This window comes from Haemorhous mexicanus, chromosome 2, assembly GCF_027477595.1.
Source record: "Haemorhous mexicanus isolate bHaeMex1 chromosome 2, bHaeMex1.pri, whole genome shotgun sequence".
Taxonomy (NCBI): domain Eukaryota; kingdom Metazoa; phylum Chordata; class Aves; order Passeriformes; family Fringillidae; genus Haemorhous; species Haemorhous mexicanus.
The window spans coordinates 113,655,850-113,679,332 of NC_082342.1; the positions used below are offsets into that span (position 1 = coordinate 113,655,850).

The 23,483-nt window shown below is 41.0% G+C and overlaps 1 protein-coding gene across 7 annotated transcripts in view; it reads left to right on the top strand.

Annotated features, from left to right (window-relative positions):
- SYTL5 (synaptotagmin like 5) overlaps positions 1 to 23,483 on the top strand; it is an 80,177-nt gene that overhangs the window by 13,309 nt on the left and 43,385 nt on the right. For 6 of the 7 annotated variants that reach the window (XM_059839960.1, XM_059839963.1, XM_059839964.1 and 3 more), the window contains exons 2-3: positions 12,252 to 12,750; positions 21,841 to 22,056. In XM_059839960.1, coding sequence (XP_059695943.1) covers positions 12,632 to 12,750; positions 21,841 to 22,056 — 335 coding nt within the window. In that variant the 5' untranslated portion in view covers positions 12,252 to 12,631. Of the gene's footprint in view, positions 1 to 7,140; positions 7,270 to 12,251; positions 12,751 to 21,840; positions 22,057 to 23,483 lie in introns of those variants that run through there. The other variant, XM_059839961.1, reaches the window with a different exon arrangement.

Below are 23,483 nucleotides of genomic sequence, written 5' to 3' on the forward strand. Positions count from 1 at the left end.
ATATTTTGGTTACCAAAGTGTTTCCCTTCCTGTCCTGCTTTTAAGTTACAGGATTTTAGTTTTCTAAATAAAAATTAATATATCAAAATTTTTATATAAAGATCCATGTTTTTACATATAGATGCATGTGTACAAGTAAGAAATAAAAGCTTAGGTCTTCTATTAATTCTGTATTCAGGAGTAAGAAAATGCACCACTAATGAGACATAGGCTATATGCTGAATGGTGGAACTTGGAAGAAATTTTGGGCAGCTGCCTTGCCATTATCTTTCCTAAGTGTTGAATGGAACAGGAATCCTGTGGAAAACAAGATTTGTGGTTGTGTATTTTAAAAATCTTTTCATACTGCCAACTGAGCTGAATAAAAATTGACACATTTTTAAGAGGTTGAATAGTTGAAAGCCTGAGGTAGTACCAAAAGCTGTACCTAAGACCTTGTGACTTACAGGTTTGGTTTTGTTTCCTGAAGAATTCCAGGAATATCATTCACAATTAAGCAACAATTGCTTAGGGGTATTGTGCACACACACACACACACAAAAGCTTTATTGCTGAAAGTTGGAATATAACTGGTTTTCACAAGTGGTAAAGGTAAAAGTTGCTATAGACTATTCACTTAGGATGATCAGAAAGTTTTTTTGTTAAAATGTCTTTTTTGTTTGTGTTTATTTACTCTGGTTTCTGGAAACATTCTTTTAGGGACTTTAAATTAAAGAGGAAAAGTGTGTTTGAACTTGCTGGTTTGCAGTAATCATAAAGGAACAACTAAAGATGTAGATAGAGTCAAGACCAGGGACATTTTAAAAACTGGGAGGCTTATTCTTCAGTCATAAAATAACAGATTTGTAGTCCTGACAGGTTATTCCCCTTCAGTCTCTGAGGAGACCCAAATGGTTGTCTGTCCCCAAGAGGCTGCTTGTAGGAACACAGGGCAGTATCCACTGGGGAGTGGTGTTCCAAAATCAACAGACTGGAAAGATCACTTGATCTGCTATGGAATAAATCACCCATAAAGTCTTTTTCTCTCCCATAGTCATGTCTATTTATCATGTAAGGAGGCTTTTTTGTCAGGGTATCTTGGAATACAAGGTAATCTGCCCCTGACAAGGTGCATTTAGGAATCCTTTTGAGAGGAATCCTGCTAGGCTGAGAGCACGAGCTCTGTGGAGCAGAAAGCTGGTACACTGACTGGGAAAATAAAAAAACCTACCTCAAATCTCTGCTCTGAATGAGTCAGTGATTGAATAGATAAATCTTGTTAACCTTTCAATAGTCCCAAGCTAAAATTTGTGTCCTTGTCACTCCTATGCACTCCCTGAAGGCATCTATTAAACTATACCTGCTGCACATGATATGTCAGGAGAAATGCTCAGCTGTGGAACATGGGTATCTAGCACTGGATCACTGGAAAAAATCTAGCCCTATTCACACTGAAAATTATTAACCAGGCTTCCATAAATATATCCTTAGCATTTAAAACCTGTACTGGTAAATGAGGAAGTTGGCTTTTCAGTCAAGTTGTGATGGGATGACTGCTGTGGGGTAAAAAGAAGTAGCACCAGTGGCAAAAGACACCACTGTCAGCAGCCCCTGACTGTGTCCCAGCCATCCTGGAGGTGTTCTTTCCAGGTGAGGACATGGGGCCACCATCCCTTCTGGGCTGGCAGACTTTGGTTGCCTTCTCTGTGCACACTGACCATCCCAGAGAACTTGTTCTGTTCTGCAAGATTTTTCACAGATTTTCTACTGTAAGTGTCCATCCACTGTACTTTCTGTCTTGACCACTGAGTAGTTTCACCCTCACATAATGACAAAATTTGGTATAATTTCAAGTGGCATAAGCTGTCTGTGTTGCAAATACAATTAAAAGGCTGAAACATTTATTATGCAGATAGATGCAGTAAATCTTGGCCAAAAGGAGGTAGAAAAATGCTGCAGAAAGGTCAGGTTGTGATTAATACCCTGTGAATGCAGCTCTGTGAAGTCTTTCTCTGGAATAATTTCTGTTTTCCCATTTCACCTAAAAGCTGGTGACCCACTGGTAGTTGCCGTGCCCAGCACCTGTTCTTCTGGAAATCTGGACAAGTAGCCCTGGGTTGGGCAGACAGTCTGGAAGTTCACTTCCAGGTTCTTGAACTCTTTTGCTTCTGGTGCCACTGGAATTAGACATCTAGCTGGAAAGAGGGAGGTGTGTGTGGTATGGCAACAAAGGGAACCTGTAGTGAAGAAACATGATTAAAGGTCTTTGCTAGAGTAGGAGCTGCTTCTTGAGAACTTCTGTATCTTCCTGCTGTTTGTACAGCACCCACTACTATTATATTATGGAATTGCCTTGGCAGATCTCAGCCAGAAGAGTAGATGAGAAAGGTTCTGATCCTTTTCTTACAGTTATCAAAAACTATCATAGTATTGTGTCCATGAGATGCTGTTTGTTTGAAAAATTCAGATTGCTGGCAAAGACTGGTCGAGGCCTCAGGTCTCAAAAGGTGTTTCTGCAATGGACATCTGGCCTCTCCTGTCATGTTCTCTAAAGTGAACTTGAGCAGTTGCCCCCAGTTCCTCCTGGCTTGGAGCACTTCTCACACAGTGATCCCTTGTGCAGCTCTGAACTTCACTCCTCCAGCCCTGTCCCTGGCTGCTGCTCAGTGACCACTGTGGGAGACTGTGCTGCCAAGAGTTGTGGCTGCTTTCTGTGCAAGGTAGACAGCCAGACAGCCTGTTCAGCACTGGCAGCTTCAGCTGCATGGCTTTGCTTCAGGGGACATCCATCTGAGGCACTGGATGGGCTGCCCTGCACAGGCAGAGCTTTAAAATGGCAAGGAAAGGCATCCAGATGTTCCTCTGGCTTGAATAACAGTGTTTTCAGAGGAATCTGCCACTTCTCTTTGTCATACAGTGAGTGAAAAAGGATGCTGATCTGTGCCTGCTGCTGGCAGACAGTCCATACAGGCTGCTGCTGGAAGGGCTGTGGGTTCATTGGGGTCCTAAGGAAATCCTGCAGCAGAGCCCAGCTCCTTTCTCACTGATCCAACTCTGATCCAACTCTGCTCCTCAGCATGGACCACACATGGCTGCCCCCCTCAGAGCATCTCCTGTTACTTTGAGCTGTTCTGGATAGACATTTGATTGCAAATCTCACCTTGGGAAGCAGAAGGAAACTCCACACAGTCCACTATCTCCTGTGCCCAGCTGGAAGGGATCCTCAGGGCTCTGACAGCTGATGCACAACCCAGACTTCAGACACATGGCAGTCTTACCTGTGGGAATACATTTTCTAACTAGATTTTTGGGGGGCTTTTTCCTGCCTGCCACAAGAATTTTGGAAAATTATATTCTTATATATGCAGACTTTCTGACCACGTTCATTTTGAGGCAGATACTCTGGAGGAACATGCTGATGCATTTCATGGAAGATTTAAAAGACCTGTTAGCTTTATTTGCTGCTTGTAAACATTGCAGCATTGTATTTAATGTAGAACAAATCAAGGCAACTCTCCAAGCTCATCCCATTCTCTGATTGGGCTGTTTATATCCTCTGGTAAATGTCTGGACAAGTGTCCTTGTGAGCAGCCCATTTTGTGCTGGAAACGAGAAGTGGGACTCATTTGCTCACTTGTTTTGCTTGCCTGTGTTTGAGGCAGTCGTGCTTCATCCCCGTCACAGTCAGTGGAGAGAAATGGATGCTCCCAGACAAGGGCTCCTCTGACCTTTGTGAAATGTTCCCATGAAGATGAGGTGAGTCATGCCCTGGAAATGCCTGGTTCTCTCTGCTGCTAATGGTGAGGGACTGGAATGATTAGGTCAGAAGAAATTAGAGAAATCACAGAAAAAAGTCATGGTTTGAATTAGAAAGGACTGTTAAAGATTTTGGACCTAGTCCAAAATCCCCAAACCATCCTGATCTCCACCCCTACCCTGCAAAGGTGAATCTCCCAAGGACTTTGCACACCTCTATGGAGAGAAGTCATATAATGCATGATGGGATACCTTTGCCATGTCCATGGAGGTCAAGCAGTTCTTTCATTAAAATGCAAATCCAGTTACTCTGTTAAATCAAGTAGAAAGCCACTGTCAAGCACAGTGTAAAATGAGTGTTACTACACCACCCTGTTGTGGCAGAAAGGTAAATGAGCACTTGGCATCAAACAGGATGAAATAATGGAGAGTAGGGTTTTTCATCTCCTACAGACACACTCCACATGCACCTTTCCTCATTCCAAGTTCTCACACACCAGGTCTGTGCTACCTTCTCCCCTAGCTCAGAGTGGGTTTCACTGGCTTGGTGGATGCCTTCCCAAATGTCTCCTCTTTTAGATTCTACTTCTCTCTTCTCTCACTCTTCAGCAGTTCCTCAGCAATATTCCTGCAGCCCTCTTGCAGAGCTCAGAGAGAATTTCATTTTAGTTTGTTTATGAAAAAAGCAAAATCAATAACAGATTTTTTTTCAAGTGGACTAAAGCTCAGATGAGTCATGAGTTTTTCTGCAAAATGAAATGTTTGCTGAAGTGAAGGCACTTCCTTTGGAGTACTCTTAGTTCAGCAAATTAATGAAAACCTTTGAATTTGAAAATACGAATAGATTTCTATTGTGTGTTTGAAGAACCATCATCCGTTTCTGTGCAACATATCTGCTGCTGGTTTTTTGGTGAGAAAATTCTGCTGGGGGAAAAAAATCAAATAAACCTGCTGATATTTCAGTCAATCACTTGCTGCAGTTAAAGAAACCTATATTTTTATGAGGGATCTGGTCAAGTAATGAAAATTGTGCACTTGTTCTACCATGCATTTCCTACTTCATGTCAGATGAAGCTTCCTGTAACAGTGCTGCAGTGCAGACCACTGCCCCAGGGATCTCACACCTGATGGTGGCTGCAGCCCCAAGTCCCAGTGAAGAGGAGACAGGGAATTTAAGGATGATGAATAAAGGTTGTGACCAGATGTGTAATGGACATGAGAGGGACTTTTGGGTGTCCTGTGTGAGCCACTCCATTCCTGTGATCCTGGTGTCAACTGCATCCATGTCATAGCACAATATGTATCAATTTAACTTCCCCTGAACTGTGTTAATATTGTAAAGAAACACTGGTAGTCAGAAAGAAGAATTAGGAATCTCGCTGGCATTGTACTTGCTTTCAATTTCTGCAAGAATTCAATGTCAACAAGTTTTTTCCTGCTCCCAAAACACCATGTCTATTTTAATATGGGGAAAGGGTGCTACAGATTTTTAAACATAAACAATTGATACATTTTCTTGTCTTAGTAAAATTTCATAATGGTGAGTCTTGGTTAAATTAATAATTTATGCATTAAGCAAAATGTGTAAAGTCAAGATTAGAACTTGTTTTACAACTGTGTCTAAATCCATTCTACTCTAGACCTCAGTTCACTGCTTCTCTTTCCATTTCATCACAGAAAATATAAGGATGCAGGGATTAACTTACATGTATTAAGGTAAAGTTCAGGGCTGAATGAATTGCTGCCTTCACACACTGTGACTAAGTACTAAGACTGAGATGACTCAAGCCCCAACTCATATTTTCATGGCTGATTTAACATTGCACAGATGCTATTTGCTTAACAATAGCAGAAGTATTTTTCCTTCATTCAATCTTTGATTCCAATCTGTTTGGTTTCTTTGATTGGCAAGCTGACCCACTGAATTTTCTTTCCATTCTTGCCCGGAGAAGCATCTTCTTTTCTGGCTGAATTCTCAGCCAGGAAGGTAAACCATATTTACCCAATGAAGAGCAAAACAAAAGAAAAAGGTTGCCACCCTATTGTGGCATTCTTCCCACTCCTGGCCTTCTGTTTGTAAATAAATTATTTTAAACATGACAGATTCCCCTGAATCTTCTGTTAACATAGAAAGGATTCTTAGATATTTGTTTATTCCAAAGCACCTCTGAAGGAGTTAAATTCTTTCATTGTTTTGTAGGATCTCTAGGGAGCATAGGCTTATGTTCCCCAATGAACTCCCTGGTGTTCTCTCTACCTGAGGTTTGTTCTGCACTTGCTCCCCTGCCTGGATGGCTGCTGAGTTTTTCCCAGTTTGAAAAATCAGCTAAGCTTGTTGGGGTGGCAGCCAGCAGTGTCTCCAGTGAGCTTTCCCTGGGCACTGCTGTTTCCAGTTCCTGGGGGGTGTAACCTGACTGTGCAGTTGCATGAGCCTGAATTTCTACAGCAGGGAAACAGAAAATGTAATTTATTTTCTTTTAAATTTTTTTTTGTATTGCTTAATGCTTTTTATCAGGGCTGAAAAGCAATCAGGGTGAGACCTGTAGAAGGAGCAATGTTTAATGAATGGTCAGGTTGTCAGTGCTGAGCTTAGTCCTAGCTCTCTTATTTGTACAGTCAGGCAAGTTAATTTATTGCTTTCTTACGCAGCAAGGTCTGCTCCATAGACCTAATGAGCTTTAACTTTATTGCTTTAGTCTTTAAACACTCATGATTTTGGTTTGGAAATATTATTACAGTAATTGTAGAAATTAGATATAGCTCACAGGCATTGCTTGTGGTTGCAGAGATCTGCACTCCTGTAGGGAGGGACATGACAGCCCTGCCAAGACATTTCCAGACAGCTGGAATTGTGCCCAACCTAAAAAATGAACTGCTTCTGAATCCGTTGGCTTTGTTTGATTAACAAATCTGAGTTTTTCTAATTACTCTGAAGTCAAACACACTCATACTGCACTGGTTAGAAAGCAGCAGACATAAGGAATCATATTTTCAGCTTCTCTCTCAGCCTGAGTTCAATCCAGGGCACTGATACCAACTTGTGCTTTAAATGACTCTTCAAACAGCGTTGCTGTCACTCAGACATGTTCCCTTCTTTATTGCAAGACATGACTTCCCAGTTTATGAGTCTTCCAGCTCTTGCCTCTAAGGGTCTTTGAGGATTGCTCTGAACCAAAGAATCTGCTCACTGTTTACATTATAATACTGACCAGAGCTCTCACTCGGTCTAATCCATGTGCAATTGGCCAAGATCACAATCAACAAGTATGCCTTGCTTTTCCTTTCTTGCCACTTGACTTTGGTGTCTTGACTGGCTCTATCTCACCTTACAAATTTGTTGGTTTTGTGCAACAAACATTTCCTGGTCCTTCAGTACCTGCTGACACTTGGTTTGCTCACCTGGGTGTGTGCTCTCTGCAAATACCTTGCTGGGAAGTGAAGCTGGTTTTTCTTGCTCCTGTTCATGGCATTCTGCAAGCAGCATGCTTAAGTGAAAGGAGGAGAAACCAAGCTAGACACTACAGTTTCAGCATGGTAAGCTTTGTATTTGTGCATTTTTATGTCTTCCTGTCATTTTATTTGAATTAATGTGGGCAGCTCTTCCCCTCCTTCCTCCTCATTGGCTTATATATAGCTATGGGCCCCAGAAAGGAGAAAAATAGCTGTGGATGGGGACCATGCTTTGGTGGCTACCTACTGATGCCACTTTAATTTTGAGTTTTACTTCAGACCTCCATGTGAATGAACTCAGTGTACAGAGGATTTGTGTGTTCTAAGCAGCACATGTATGACATGTACCTCTTTTCATTTGAGTGTTGAAGCTGTGTGCACTAGGTTTAGATTCACCATGCTGTGATCTTCAGTGCCAGCACTAGGCTGGGAGGGGGAACCTGTGGCTTCCTGGAGCATAGGGAAGAGTCAGTAATGCCATTAATCCTCCTCCTGCAGGGTTTCCAGCTAGGCTGTTGTACCTCATGCAGCTTTGGTTCAAGCAGAGCTTGGTTCCTTGTCAGGAGATGATCCATCTCAGCTTCTAAAGTGGCAAAAGTCAATTACAGCCACCACACCATGCAGCATTCAGCTGCTCTTGTTAGGAATTTCCTTACCAGTGTGAAGATGCAGTTTGTGCCTATCCTAAATACACTCATGCTAGTAAATATATGTAGTGTAAACAATCTTTCCCTGCTGGCAAAGAATTTCCTGCCAGCAGCAGGTGGAGGCTCTGTCATTCAGTGTGAGGCAATGCTGTGGGTCCTGTGCCACTGCAGTCACTGCATATGGAAAATGTTCCTCTGTTGCTGAGTCACTAAATTGTTCCAGGTCCTGGCTTCCAGCTAAGTAAGCATAATGGTTCAGCAGTGGGAGCAATTTCTTGCATCAGGCAATTTGATGGCAGAGCCATTGAAGAAAAGAGGATAATTCCTCTCCCTTCCTTTCAGCTCTGTCTCTAGAGAGCTTCTCCTCCCTCCCAGGAAGATGGGGGTGAGATGAAGCAGAGGTGTTTTGGAGTGCAGATGACAGTTGTCTTGCTGGGCTCAGGAGGATGCCCATGGCAGGAGCATTGATGGTCACTGTGCCTGTAGTAACTGCAAACCTCACTGACTGAAGTGGATTCACCATAATTCCTGTGCCTCTAACTGGTTCCCCTCAGGGAGGTTCAGTTTTGGGGGTGCTGTAATTGTCACAAGCAACTGTGTGGCTAGAGCTAGCAAAAATAAGTGGTGTGTTCTTCTACACTGTAAAGCTTTTTTTTCCCCCTGCTTTTTTGTTTTGTTGTTGTTTATTTTTTAGGCAATCCTTAACTGTCTTGGGAGGGTGAGCAAATGTTCTCTGGATAGATATGGTACCTGTGTGCAGTGGATGCAGTTATATGCAGGATAAACTGTACCTTTTTATTAGTTTTTCTCTAATTTTGCTGTCTTATGCTAATAAGTGCATGTTATTTCTAATGTATCTTCTCTCAACAATAGCTTCAAAGAGTAAAACTCCATTCTAGAGATACACTTCTAGGGAGGTAAGAGAAGGGGCAAAAGCATTGGGGATAGTCTCACTGGGCATCTTTTCTACCCTTCTCATGAAGCAAGGGATAGCAACCACCTGCTTGAGAAGCTCACTTCCATACAGCTTTGGGATTATGTCACAGTGGAGCAGGAATGAAAGAAGTGTCTCCTTCCTCTGCACACCTGATATCAGATCTTTGCTTTACTCTGACTTAAGAAATTAATGTTCTCTCTGCATATTGTATGGAGATTAGAACAAAGCCCATCCTTTTAGGGGAGGTTTGCATTTTTCCCAGCGTCCTAATTCACATTTTAGTGCTCCTTAACTTCTCTGTTGTGTGAAATCTTCACTCACTTTAGGATGAAAAAAGCTACATTTCCTAATCAGCCCCAGGGCTGCTTAATATAACAGGAGCATTGTTAAAAGGAGCACTGTCACCTTTTAAAGGCTGGCTGACTGGTTTGGTTTTTGAGCCCTAGGTTGATTCATGATTCAGCTTTTGTCAGCTAATTTATTGTGGGCCATTTAGAAAGAGAGCAAAAGTGCAGGAAAGGAGAAGAACAATTTTTCCTATTAAGTCTTAATTTGAAATCCAGGCCTGGTCTCTAATAATGTGTTGTCTAAAGCAGGGAAGCCTTAAGTGGTAGCTTATTAAAACCAGTGTCTCGTTACTCCTTAGTCTCCTTTCAATAGTGCAAATGTTCCTGCAGGTTGTGATGTCATTGTTCTCCTGTTTAACAACTACCCGTGCCACAGAGGGCAGGGGGCCAGACCAGGTGGTCTCTTTCTGTGAGGGGGGGTGGCTTTGGCACATCTTGTACCAGCACAAGGCAGAACAAGCAGCAGCCTTTAGAGCTTCAGCACAGAATCTGTCTAATTAGGCAGGAGTGATGGAGAATGCAGGACCAAGGATTTTTTACTAGATCTGCTTCCTTAGGGGTAAAGATATCTGCAGCATCTCCAGTCCTAAAAGTTAGCCTGGCAAGGGTAATATTGTCTAAGAATTACAAAAGAATTGGGAAAACCTGCTTTATGCAAAGTTAACTGCTGCCACTTCAGCTAGCCTGGGGTACAGAGTATAACCTAGGCAGAGATCATGAGTGTAATGTGTTTAGAAAGAAGCCTGTCTGAGCAAAGAGGAGCTTCTCTTGAGGTATTTGCTGAAGTTTCATCAGGGAGGGAGTATCTGGTTAAGAAATCATATTTTTGAGTGGCAATTTCATAGTGCAGAAGAAAATCTTGAAGATGAGGTGGGTCTGAATCTTACAGTCAATTATCTGGTAGGTGCACATGTGTTGGACAGGTGGCAGGCAGGAAAACTGGGCTGCTCCAGCATCAGCTCTGTTACTGCAGCCTGAACACAAAACCTGCATGGCTGGTGTGCTCAGTGTGCTGGAGCTGCTCCCCCACCTAAGCAATAAGGTAATTGGAGGGTGCTGCTTTTTTAAACTCATTGGTGAGGTTTTTATCTTGCTAATGCTGAGTATGAGACCATTAAACAGGCAGCCATCCCGGTTCTGTAGGAGGAGTCTGTTGCTAATTGACAATTTATTTTAATCTACATAAAACTGGTTGAAAACATAAGCAGTAAACTTATATTTCCTGATAGCTGCCAAATCCCTCTGTTAGGGGATAAGGACAGTTAAAATCCACAAGGTTTTTGTCATAGATGTGACTGAAGGATAAATTGCAAGGAATGTTGAGTAAAAAACAGAAAGAAAGCCACACAAACCATTGTGAATAGAAGTCAACTTACATTGATTATAGTCATTCTATAAGAATAGAATCTACTACATATTTCTGTTAATGTGGGTAACATGAATGTAATTTATGTCTGTCTGTCCATCTGATAAACTTCATTATGCTCTGCATTATTCTCTGTTGCAAACTCTGATGTTGTTTCTATTGTCTTTACAAACAAGACTGTAGTGATTTCTAGTCAAGATTCACAGAGTTCACCATAATTCAGTTGTCAGCATGAGATCCCAGAATTTTGTTGAATAGACCACTGAGTTCTTCCCTGTAAGGGAATGATCTTTCAGCTGATTTACATCTGGCCAGGAGTGTGTAGCACTCTGAAATCTTGTCTGACAGTTTGTGGTCTCATCACTCTTACCAGTGCTTAGCTCTGCTCTGGGCTCTGTGTATTTGACCTTCCAGGTGGCAAATGAAACAACTGGATTCCCAATTATGGCTTTAGAAATTTTGGATGTTATGTGTGTCTTCTTGCACTGAGAGAAAAATCTCCCAGGACATTCAAAGATCAGCAACACACTTAGTCAAAGAGAATATTTGGGGCTTTTGTATGGTCTGGTAGGAATACTAATCTCTTTAAAGTTAAAAGAAAAGCTGAGAAGAAGTTACCAGATGTCAAGTTACCTTATCAAGCAGTTTTTATCTTGTCTGAATTCCCCATGCCAGAATATCTCACAGGATAGAGTGTTCTTGGCAGCCTGCCTGCCATCCCACTGCACTGGGGTTCTGCAAGAACCCTGCTTACCTGTAGCACTTCATCAACCCAGTAATGGGTTAATCATGGGTCAGAGATAGTTTTTAACACTTTTGTTGTCCCAAATTTCTAATTGTTTCACTCAGTCTTTCTCCTTTACCTCTTGGATTTCCATTTCCAATAAAACCTGCTCCTTTTATCCCCAGTTAAAAAAAAGAAAAGCCTGTGAAAATAATGCTTCATGTCACCCATGCTGTCCCTGCAAGGAAAATCAGCAAACAGAATTTCAGAGCTCCTTGACCAGACAAACAATGACTCTGTGAGATTTGTGTTGATGCCCCACGGTCCCCAGTCTGCTGATGTTATGATCTGGTTGGGTTCAAAGTGCTTTCACCAGGCATTTTTCTAAGCAGTTCAAGGAAGGACCTGACCTTCTTGATAATAACAAAGAAGAGTTCACATGTTGGATTTCTTCCTTTTGCTTACAAGTAACTTGGTCTTATGGTATGAATACATACACCTTTTTCAAGAACTGAAGAACAAACTTAATGGTCCAGCATTGGGGTTTTTTGGATGGGTATGTGTGCTGCTTTATCCTATTAAAATAAATGCAGATGATAGAAGTCTTTTTTTCCATGTGTGGTTTTATTACTTAGCTGTGCTATGTCTAAGACAGCAATCTAACCAAAAGTTATTTGTCTACGGTGTGCTTGTTTCCCAATTTTCAGTGATAAGAAGTTCAAAACTGGCACTCCTGACTTGTATTTCTGCCTTGCAATGACTTGTGTGCTTCAGTTCATGTATCACCTTCCTGTCCTGTGTTTTTACTTATGGAAGTGACCTGATAGTTGGATCTGTATTGCAGGAACAGGGATTTTTTTACTCTTTCCTTAGTGAAAAACATCAAACTTTTATGCCAGTTGTGTTTAAGTAGCCCTTAAGACAATCTGATAAGTCTGTAGGCCATTCTTCAGTGGCTTCCAAACCATTGCTAGATTTAGCTTTTGTCAAATCAGACTCTGATGGTAATTTCAAAAGCACCCACACAGTTTGTTTTGACTTTCAGGTAGTTTGATGTAAATATACCCAGTGATTTTGTGGCTCCAAACTACAATTATTCAGGAAGCTGATTCTGCAGCTGCAGTGGATGCAATCTGAAGCCTTGGAGTGAGCATCAGCCAGGACCCAAGGGACAGCCAGGAACCAGGAACATGACTGCCTTTCCCAAGGAAGAAACAAAGGAGAACCCTTTTTTTCTTGTGTAGCTGGAAGGAAAAGCAATACAATCTTGACACCCAGTTAATTTAAAGAAGCATTTTTCAAAATACCTCTTGACTGTGTGGATCTTGTAACTCTGTCACAAAGGTGCCTTTGGACTTGTGCAAATAAATAATTGCAGTATTGACTGGGCAAAGTGGTCATTGCTGGAGTGGCTGGGGAAGGACCATGACGAAGCACTCGGAGATCATCAATTTGTCCTTTCTGTTGGAACACGAAAGGGAAACAATCTTGGGAGTACTGAAGAGAGATGAGTACTTGAAAAAAGTTGAAGATAAAAGAATCAGGTAACCCTTCTTTTTATTGCTTTTGTATATATGGTTGGTAGATGTTTTTGTGGTACCCAGTGAAGGTTTTCTACGTGCCTCATACAAGGATGAGTGCTGCACGGTGACACAGGTAATTGTAAGTTCAAGTGAAGTGTGTTTAAAAGAAAATTGCTTGCTTGTATGGTTCTCAGCAAACAAAAATCATGTCCATTGCTTCAAGACAAAAGTATAAGAAAGATAACAAATGCAAAAACAGGCAACAGTGTCTTTTAAATTTAAAATTGTGTTGTGTAAATTTAGTCTGGTTTGGCTGAATTTCCCCCTGTAAATGAGAAGTTTTAGTAAGGCTCTTGAACTCTCTTCCTATGAGAGGAGCTGCACACAGAGCCTGTCTTCAGAGCTGACTGAAGGACAGAAGTTTGGAAGGTGCCAGAGGGACAGGAATTTGGCATCTGCCTCTGTTCAGGAGTTTCTAGAGCATGGGACAGATGCATGATGGTTTCCTTCTTTTTGTTGTGATGCTTACAGAACAGGGAGGAGGGACACTTCATTTTTCAAATTACTTAGATTTGCTAATAAATAAAATTTAAAATCTCAGGTGTTTACCTCAAAAGTCACTGTTGGGAGAAGTAGAATCTCAGGGTATTAGTAGAGTCCATGTATTCTTTTTCTATTCAAAAAAGTAAAAACCGAAGCTCAGAGAACAATAGGAGGAGGCAGACTGAGTCAGCAGTTTTAAAAAGCTCAGTTTGAGTTTGTTCAGCTAGGTGTCAGTTCTGGAAAGGTCCCTATGCTTTTCAAGGATGGTTTGGCTGCTGCATTTCACTTCCCCCCACTGCCCTTTTGGAGCTCATACAGTGTTGGTTCTGAGAAAGAGGTTTAGGGTGGCTGGATGCAGCACTGGGTGTTGGTGAGGCTGCTGAATGTAACAAGTGACAGAGGAAAAATTTCCAGCCTTTGCTGGTTTCTGTCCATGAATCCCAAGGCCAGGCTGCATTGTTCTTCCCTTTTATTTTCTAAAAACATTTTAGGCATTGTACAAAGACATTTAAGACATTGCAAAGGTGTATGTTCAGCACCTGCTGAAGCTTATACTGTTAATAATCATTATTTGGAAATTAATGAAATTTAATAATTTGAAAATTAATGGAAATTTAATTAATTTCCATTATTTGGAAATCTATGCAGGGTTAGCCACAGGTTTTGAAAGCTTTTCTCCTTCAACTGAGCCCATTCTAAGTGCAATGCCCTGTTGGTGTGCAGCCATTTACCTGGGGGAGCACAGTGGCTTATCTGAAAAGAGGGGCTGGAGCTGGTGTTTCTTTAAGGTGGTGTGGGCAAATTGATCAATTTGTCTCCTTAATGGTTTGTGAGATGAAAAAGAAAACAGATGGAGTACTGTTTGTTCCAGAGCACTCTGCTCTGTTTAGTAATAAAATAAAAATTTCAAATAAATTATTTTGGTTTCCTGAGGTGGTGGCCTTGGAAATGTGTGATGTGCCAATAATCATCTGTCAAAGGCATCAGTATGGAGAGTATCAGATCACTGCATTCCTAAAGCCCCTGAAAGCTTTTTCTACTATTCTAATTTCCCAATCTCAAATGGAAAATTGAAACTCCTGAGGTTTTGTGGGGTTTTTTGTTTTGTTTAATTTGGTTAGTTTTGGGTTTCTTCTGTTGCTGTTTTCTGGGGTTTTTTAAATATGATGTCTTAACCCCCCAATTTTTCTGCTTTTTATGACATTGCTGGAATTCTCCCTGCCAAATCTGCTGAGTCTGGGAATTTGCAGCACCCCTGGAGGGGACAGTTCAGCACAGTTCAGTGAAATACAGGTGGTATTGGCTTATCAGTATTTTGGTAAAAAAGTACCCTAAGAAAATACTCAAATTCAAGCTAATCTGAAATAAAATGCTAATTAGAATAAGTAATGATGGAATGTGGTGCTTATGCACACTTCTAGCACCTGTGTGTGAATCAATGGACTTCCTATTTATTGTCACTAGACCATACTTTGCCTGATAACAGTGGAATGTGGTCTATAAAAGATTTCCAGAGTATAAAAACTATAAAGAATTTGATAGCTAACTGCTTCCTATGAGGCTTTTTAATTTTTCTTTCTCAGTACAACTTGGCAAGGATCTATAATTATGGCTTATAAGCATACTTCAGGGGAACATTTGTTGTCTTTAAAATTCCATTTGGTACAATCTGTTATACACTTTATTGAAGTACTTTGCAGTAGAGCAAGTCCCTTTTTATTTATTTTCAAAGCATTTTCCACTCTGGGAAGAAGCTTGCTTGTACATTGTACTGAGGAATTCTTATTAACCTGTTCCACTCTTCTGAATCTATCTTGACAATTGTTTTTTTCTCTTCCTATTAGTTTTCAAAAGCCCTTGTAACTGAAAAAGACCTTTCTATTCATTGTGAAAGCAATGGTAAATGTGGGAGGATGTTTTAATAATGAAATTGTTGAGGAATGTTTTTACTATGGCTGCTCATACTCATTTTCTGGAGTGCAGGTGGCTCTTCTTGTGTTTTTGTTTGATGCACTATTATTTCACCCACATGAGAGAGAAACACAGAAGTCATCAAGTCTTTTTTCTGTGTTGATAATACACAGAAACTTTTCTAGTTTTGATAATACAAATAACCTCCTTAATAAAGATTATGATTTATGTTCTTAACTCTCAGTTGCATCTTGTATGACTGGATGTTTTCTTTGAATGTTGATTCGAAGCTGTTAATAGATTACTTGCACAAATAACCTGAAGTGTTCTAAACATTGCTTTGTGATGCTTTTGATGTCAGTTGAATTACCATCATGTTTTTTTCAATCACTAAGATTATTTGAGTAAAATCATTAATTCTTACCTTGACAATTTTCTTAGGGTTAAAATACAAAGTTCCTTTCCAATCTTTATGGAGCACAGCTATGAATGCCATGCTTTTAGAGGAGACAGAATAAAAATTGCTGTGGTTAGAAAATTGCAGTTTTGTCCAAGAGAAAAGCTTTAATGGGTTGTGGCTTGAACCTCTCTGTCAGCAGAGATCTGTACTGACAAGGAAAGTTAGCATTCCTGTCTTTTCATCTGACTAAAATGACATCTTCTTATCAGTCCAAAGAGATCCTTGGAAACAATTTATGGCATTAACTTCATTGTAATATAGGAGAAAATGCTAGCATGGATACCACCAGGTGGTGGCTCCAGGCAAGTACTTGAGAAAAGCAGAAGCTGGAGGACTGGGAATGGGAAGGGCTTTATCTGCTGAGTATACATTTGGATTTGTTTATAAGCACAGAATGGTAGCAAAATAACATATGTAATATGGTGCATGGTCTGTGTTTCTGAAAAACTGCTTATAACTATTTGAAGGAGAGAGCCCTTGTGTTAAAGCACATTGGCCATCTGTACCTGGAAGCTGCAAAATGCCTGTCTGGCAGCCCAGTCATTTGTGAGGTGTACTTAACACAGTCTAACACATTGTTATTTTTTGAATCAGAGGCTTTTCTATCAAGGGTAGTTACTACAGCCAGTACTCTAAGGGTAGAGGTGCTTATTTTGCTGTCCTGTGTTCACTGAGAACCACAATCCTGCAGGGGTGAAAGAATTAAGAATTTCTCATGGTGATTAATTTTCATGTGCTGGGAGAATCTGTTTTATTAAGGACTAGCAAGAAGCCAACAGGGGGTCTGTTTTGTTGTTTTGTCTTTTTTTTTTTCCAATCTTAGTAGCCATTTTTATTTAAGAGGATGAGTGAGTGAGTTACCCAAAAAAAGTTCCTTCTATGGAAGTTTACCATGATTATGATAGCCAGTGTAATTTCAGTTCCAAGGCCTCCTTTCCCTCTTTTCACTGGGCTCTGTTCTGTCCTTCCTTATGCCAGATCTCTTTTTCTCTGCAGATTCATTCTTTGCTTGTTTCCTAATGTTGTCATCAATGTGCCTCCATCCTTGGGTACTCTTAACACAATTTTTATCACATTGATCTGCTACATAAACAAAATGTGAAAACCTGTGCTTATTAAGTAAGTATAAAAAATACTTCAGGTACCCATATTTTACAATCCAAGGAGACCTCAATGGAAGCTGGTAATAGCCCAGTTCTTTTTGTGAATTCCCAACAATATTTACTGTTATTTCCTCCATACTGTGCCAGACAGTGAAGGGAATCTGGAAGAAAGTACTGAGAATCAGTCTGGAAAGAAAATTGCCTTTCTTCCTCATACTCAAGTATGTCGATGCCAGTTCCTGCACAGAAAAATTCTCAGGTATCTAAGTTAGCAGCTGCACAGGTTCAGAACAAGGATGTTTCTATTCATCTGTACAAAAGTAATTCAATTTTTTTTCCTGCCAAACTCTTTAATAATAATTGACTGAGGGAGGGAGAGAGTTGCCCTTTTTGTATTTTTAATTCAATTTTTTATGACCTGTTGAACTCTGGAAATTTAGTATGGCAAAATAAAATTAGGTAGGCTTGGATTATGCTGCTCTACATGTTCAGAGGAAAAAGGGTTTTGAAATGGGGAGAAAGAAGATCCAGGAGAAATCTGAAACTCAAACTCAGGAATTATGTATGCTATTACATTTAACAGTTAGTTTGGTTTTGTATTTTTTTTAATGGAGAGGAGATGAGGTAGAAAAAAATTCAAAGAAAAGTTTTCTAAAATCCTACTGAAATAGAAAAAAAACATCCAAGCCAGTCAGTTTGGTATTAAAGAAAAAGTAAACCTAACATAAAGCAAGTGGGTAATGTTTACAGAGTTAAAGGAAATTATGTCATTCATTTAAGTGGATGGCTTATGCAAAGAACGTCTTGCCTCTTGCAGCAGTATAGCCATTTTACTTTTCAGGGATAAATAATCTCTAGGGTAAAGCTTAATTTAATAAGAAATGGATCTGTTAAGGCTTCTCCTTGATTCCTCTTTGCAGTGTTATAGGGGTTTGAGAATATTTCATCTCTTGAGGCTGCATTTGTGAAGGAACAAGAGCCTTTGCCTCATTGCTTTCAGCATCCATAGGGAAGGTCCTGACTTCCTCAGGGATTCCTGTGCCTCTGGCAACTGTGCCAAGAGCTATGAATTCTGGAGCCAGTTTCTTTGGGTGGTTTTTGTTTTGGTTTGGTTTTTTTTGTTTTTCCTGCTGTACTTTACATTGGCCTTTTAGGCCACCTTTGGAAAGGGTCAGGTTGAGACATTCAGTGTTACCTGGGATCCTGGTTACAACAGAGCTCTTCTCCAATGTGCTTGACATATTTTTTCAGACAGCAGAGGGATCTTAATATAAATTCATAGTTTAGAAAAATGGCTATATATTCTGTTAAACTTGGCAGAATCAAATTTATTTTTAATAGCTATCTTTCATCAAACAGCCATTGTAATAAAAGGTTTAGAAACTTCAATGAATTATAGGATTCCTTTTCTCAGAAGCCCATTAAATTGGCTTCTGCTGAGTTTTATTTTCCCTTTCATATTACTAGGAGAAGATGGATAAAGATAAATTCTTGTTTAATATTTGTGATTAAAAATATCTAACTCTGCCTTTAAATGCATTCCTTTAAAATTATGGAGAGTGCAAATGTTAGACTGGCACAAGGAAATTGGGTGTTTATAACCCAGCTGCTTCCTGCCCTGGGAAATAATGTAGTGGTAAGTCAGGGCAGCTCCAGGCTGCACTTGTTATCCCTTTTCAGTACAGTGAAACAGTGCAGCTCAGCTGGGCTTGTTTAGGGACTGCTATGATGATGGATTTTGGCAAATTACTCACCCACCTCCTCCTGCTCTTCCTGGCCCTTGAGACAGTTCATTTTTTATTTTTTTAAGACATTAATGTATTTTTTGCAGTCAATCAGAAGTTAAGCTCAACAGATAATACAGGGAATCTCGAATGCTCATATCCAGTGGATCTGTCCATGCACTCCTTGGGTTTTTTTTAATTTTTTCTTTTTTTATTTTTTATTGAGTGGAGTAACTGTGGGTCGATTTATTTTCTCTCAGTTCCATGGAAGTCATCAAAGGCAATTTACATTCAAAAACAAGAAAACAAACACTTCTCAGGATTTCCACTGTTAGCAGATCAGCTATCACCTGATAAGAATTTTGGATTGTGTTTCACATAAGCACTGGGGAATATTGTTGCAATCACCACTACTGAATAGTAGGAATAATGTCTTTGTAATGTCACAAGAACGCTGATAAGTTTTTCAACATGTTGATCTGTAAGCAAACTATTAAAAAGAATGCTCTGTTTATTGTTTTGGGCCTATAGACATTTCCCAATTTTAAACTGGAATTACTTGAAACAGATTTAGTGCCTAACAATACCTGTAACTAAGCACAAAAGGGCCTGAAAGTTGCAGTGGGGAGGGAGAAGGCTGGAGGGAAAGGAGTTCAGTGGAGGCTCTGTTTCATTATTAGGCACCTGGATGCAGTGCACAGGACACAGTGATTATTCCAAAGAGATGACAGCTGCCAATAACTGCATGTCAAGTTCCTGAAATGCAATGGGTCATGATTAATTTAATTTTTTTCAGTAAAAATAAGCCACAGGAAATAAATCTGTTATGAAAGAATAAGCCTTTCCTTGTGCTCAGTATTTTAACCCTTTTGAGATTTGAGGATTAACAATTTTTCATCTTCTGAGTTACTCTGACACTTGGGTAAGGATCAGGTGCTTGGTTTCCACGCAGATACTGAAGTGGTAAAAGAAACTGAAACAATTATTTGTTCCTCTTTTGTTCTTTGGTATGTGATTGACCAAATCATTGCAAACCTGAATAAAAAGTAAAAATGCAGTTGTCTCTCAAAGACTCTCTGTTGAACATTCCTCAGTGGCTCTGCTGTATAAAAAGTCACAGTTTTGACAGGCGACCACAGAAAAGATGAGGTCGAGGGAGAATGACCAATGAGCAGGTAAAGAAGTGGTGGTCCAGTCTGGCAATTAAATTAGGGGAGATGAAGAGGAGAACATTGCAGTTGAGAAAATGAGGGCAAAAGGAAAGCAAGGAAAGGTGAGGGCCTGCTGCTGGGTGCAATGGAGGACCCAGTGACAAAGCATGTGGAAAAGGCCAACGTGCACAACATTTTCTTGGCCTCAGTCCTTACGGGTCAGACAGATCTTGTGGAATTCCAGCTCCTGAGGTCATGGCAAAAGTCCAGGGCAAGGTGAATTTGAACCTGGAAAGTGCTGCAATACCTCTGACTGTGTGAAAGCACAATCAATCTTAACAAATTTCCCTAAGGTCAGCTGGTACTCGAAGTGGCCATGAGGCACAGCACTTTATCTCTGACATCTCCACATTGCTGGAGGGTGACAGTAAATCATTAAACATTTGTGAATGTTGTTTGATGCTTAGTGAGATGTGGCTGACCGTAAACTCAGTGGTAATTAGAGGTCTTCCCAAGCACCTGAAGGTGTATTTGTTATTCAACAGATAGATGTGGTGTCTCTTTTGAAAATGGGGTGGTCAAGAGCATTTTGGGGGTGGGCTGCCTTTAGCTCTTAGTCCAGAAGAAGTAGATGAGTTCTCTTTTGATGTTTGGAAGCTAGATCCAAGGATGAGGCTGGCAAGAATAGGGATCATCTCCCTTCTCTGTGCACAGTGGCAACACCCAGCACCACTGGCAGTTTTCACAGCCCAGCACAACACTCTCTGCATTTGGAGCTGACTCACAGAAGGAAAGGGACACGTGCCTGGCAGCAAAAGCATCTCTGCAGGAATTGGGGAGATGCAAGATGCAATCAATAAACTGCAAGAACAGTTAGCAAAGTACCAGGAAAGCACATGAAGCCTGGACAGAGTTTGGAAGGCTCAGGCATGAGAGAAAGGCTGGATTGGATGTGGGAGAAGGGTCTGAAGCTGGATGAAGCACTCACTTCTGGATAGAGGCCAGCAGAGCAAAACCCTTGACTGGGATTTGCAGTTGCTGCCTGGAGGGATTGGACATGCCCTTTTATAGAGCTGTCAGAGGCTGAGCATCCACAGGTCAGGTGGCTGCAGAGCAGCTGCTGTTCATGGGATCCCAGTGGGAAGCAAAATGCTGGCCAGTCTTTTAGCAAGGCAGTGTATCCACAAATAACCTGATTCTGTCAGAGCTGACTCCCTGGTGGCCCAAGAAATGTTCCTGGCCTCCTTTACTGGGCTGCAGTCTGCAATCTTTCATTGGTTTTATCTTCCATGTGATTTTCTTCTGACACATTTTTTCTGATCTGTAGGTGAATGTTTTAAAATCCCCTCTTAAGCATCTGTGTGTGCACAGAGGAAAGTGATTTCAGTGAGCTGGAGGACTTCATGACTGAGGGACTTTGAGGGCATGACTCGTTGATGATGGGCAGGAAAGACAGCATAGGGCAGGGTGGGGTAATGGGGACACAGCAACACCCAGGCATGTAAAACTGAAAGAACTTAGCAGCCACTGAGCTCAGTTACATCCCACAGTTGTTTTCTTGTTAAAGCCCAACTCATTGGCCATTGAAACTGCAGACTTCAAAATTTAGTCTTAAACACAAATATTTTTATTCTGTAGAGTCAGTGGTAGAACTGGTAAGATCTGCAAGTCACACTATTTATAATGGCATTCTCCTTTTTTACTTTGATTGTGGCATCAGAGCATAACATCACTACCTATTTAGATCTTTTGCTTTGGGCTCTTTTAAGGCTTTAAATAACTGGTACACAACTGCATATGTACTCCTAGCTAATGCTGCACTGCCATATTATTAAATGCACACTAATTACAGAGACTATTTCCTTCTCCTTCTGTGCATGCCCTGGATAGTCTCAGTTCTGAGCTGCTGTCAACCTGGGCTCAGCATGACTTGAATTATTGATGAAGGACAAGCAAAGATGGTTTATCAGTTGTCCAGAACTGCTCAGCTATCTGCATTTACTCATAGTGATCTACCAGATTTTCCTCTTGACTGCATGTCTGACAGCTGGGGAATAGATTTATTCTGTGTCATGTGTGTGTCAAGAAATACAAAAAAACCAATTGCACTTACTCATGTCTTATATTTTAAGCATAAAATCTTAATCTGTTAATAAGTTCTTACAGATCGTTGAGTTGCACCTCCAAATTAAAAGATTTTATTTTTTTTTTACTTCTAGGAAACTGAAAAATGAGCTTCTGGAGGTGCGAAGGAAAGGCGGAAACCGCCACTGTCAGCAGGACAGCAGCAGGGTCTGTGCTCGCTGCCAGAAGAGCCTGGGCTTCATTTTTGACAGGGGAGAGCTGTGCCAGACCTGCCAGCTGCGGGTCTGCAGCTCCTGCCGTGTGCTGGGGGCTGAGGGGCACTGGAAGTGCTCGGTGTGTGCCAAGATTGCGTAAGTTGGGCCGTTCCTATAACCACCTGTCCCAGGGTGACGTTATGGTGCTTGTATCCCCATTGGTGTGTGCTGTTCATGCTGGATATTCTGTTCTGTGCCTTCAAGGCTGGCTCTGAAGAGTGAATGTTTTGCTTTGGTTTTGCTATCAGCTGCTCCCCCACGGCTGGCAGGACACACAGACAGGACAGTACATGGTGCTGCTTTTGCTTTTTGCCTGGCTTTTCACTTTGCTCTTGCTCCTGCTTTGCTCCTGCTTTGCTCCTGCTTTGCTCTTGCTTTTTGCTTCTGCTCATTAGTTAGTTTAGCTAAGCAGTCCAAATTTCTTCCTGGACTGTTTCTCCTTTCCCGTTTTTGGAACCACTCGAGCCTGTTCTGGACTGGGACCTGGCAAACACCAAGAGTTTGCACCCTGAGGCTGCAGCAGCTGCCCCAGCACCAGAGGGACTGATAACAGAGTGACCACCCCAGGAGAGACTTTCTGAATTTGTCATCTTTTTCAGAGCAGTGACAGAGTGGTGTCACCTGGTGTTGTTCATTTTGTGTGCTGGGGGGTGCTGTGCCTGTTAAACAAACAGGTTCTTTCCACTTCTCTCTGAGGAATCCTTCCCAAACCAGTTGTGGGGAGGGACTGTGTGGCTTTGCTTTCTGGAGGGGTCCCCCTGGGAGGTTTTCTCCCAAATTTGCCCTAAACCAGGACACCATGTGTGGAGCTAACAGCCCTGGCACTGATTTTGTGCTAGCATTGTACATCCCCTTACAGAGAATACACAAGGGGAGAGGCTTATCTGGGCTTTTATTTGCTGCACTCTTTTCCCAATTCTAAGCCAGTTTCAATGTGCTTGTTTTCCAATGACTTGGAAGAATAATTCACCTGATTAGTTTGGTAATATGGAATTTTTTTTTTTTTTTTTATTTGGTAAGGTAACCATGAAGGAAAGATTAGTTTGGTAATATGGGATTTTTTAGCTTGATTTGGTAAGGAAGGAATGAAGGAAAGGAGAAATGTATCAGGCAACAAAACTCAGTTATGTATCCTGGGGTAAGGACTGGATGATGTAAGAAAGAGACAGAATAAAAAAAGAAATGGACAGAATATTTTAACAGACCTTCAAACTAACAGGATCAGAAAGGGTAAATTGTTTCAGGAAGTGAACCCAAATCGCTAATTCTGTCAAGAGTTTGGTTACATAGACAGTGAAAAATTAACACAGCAGAGCATGGAGTTTAGGGTTTGTGTCTTCAAACTTTAGCTTTAGAAGGTTGCATCTATTTCTAAGCAGATGCCTTAAGGTCCTCTGCAACCAGTGGGGAACATCCAAAGGACAGTGTCTTGCCTCTTAAGACAAAAAAATGTTCACTTGTTTGATTTGTGAAATGATTTTACATCAGTAGGGGCCTGGCTGAGCTCCTTGTACTTTGCTTCA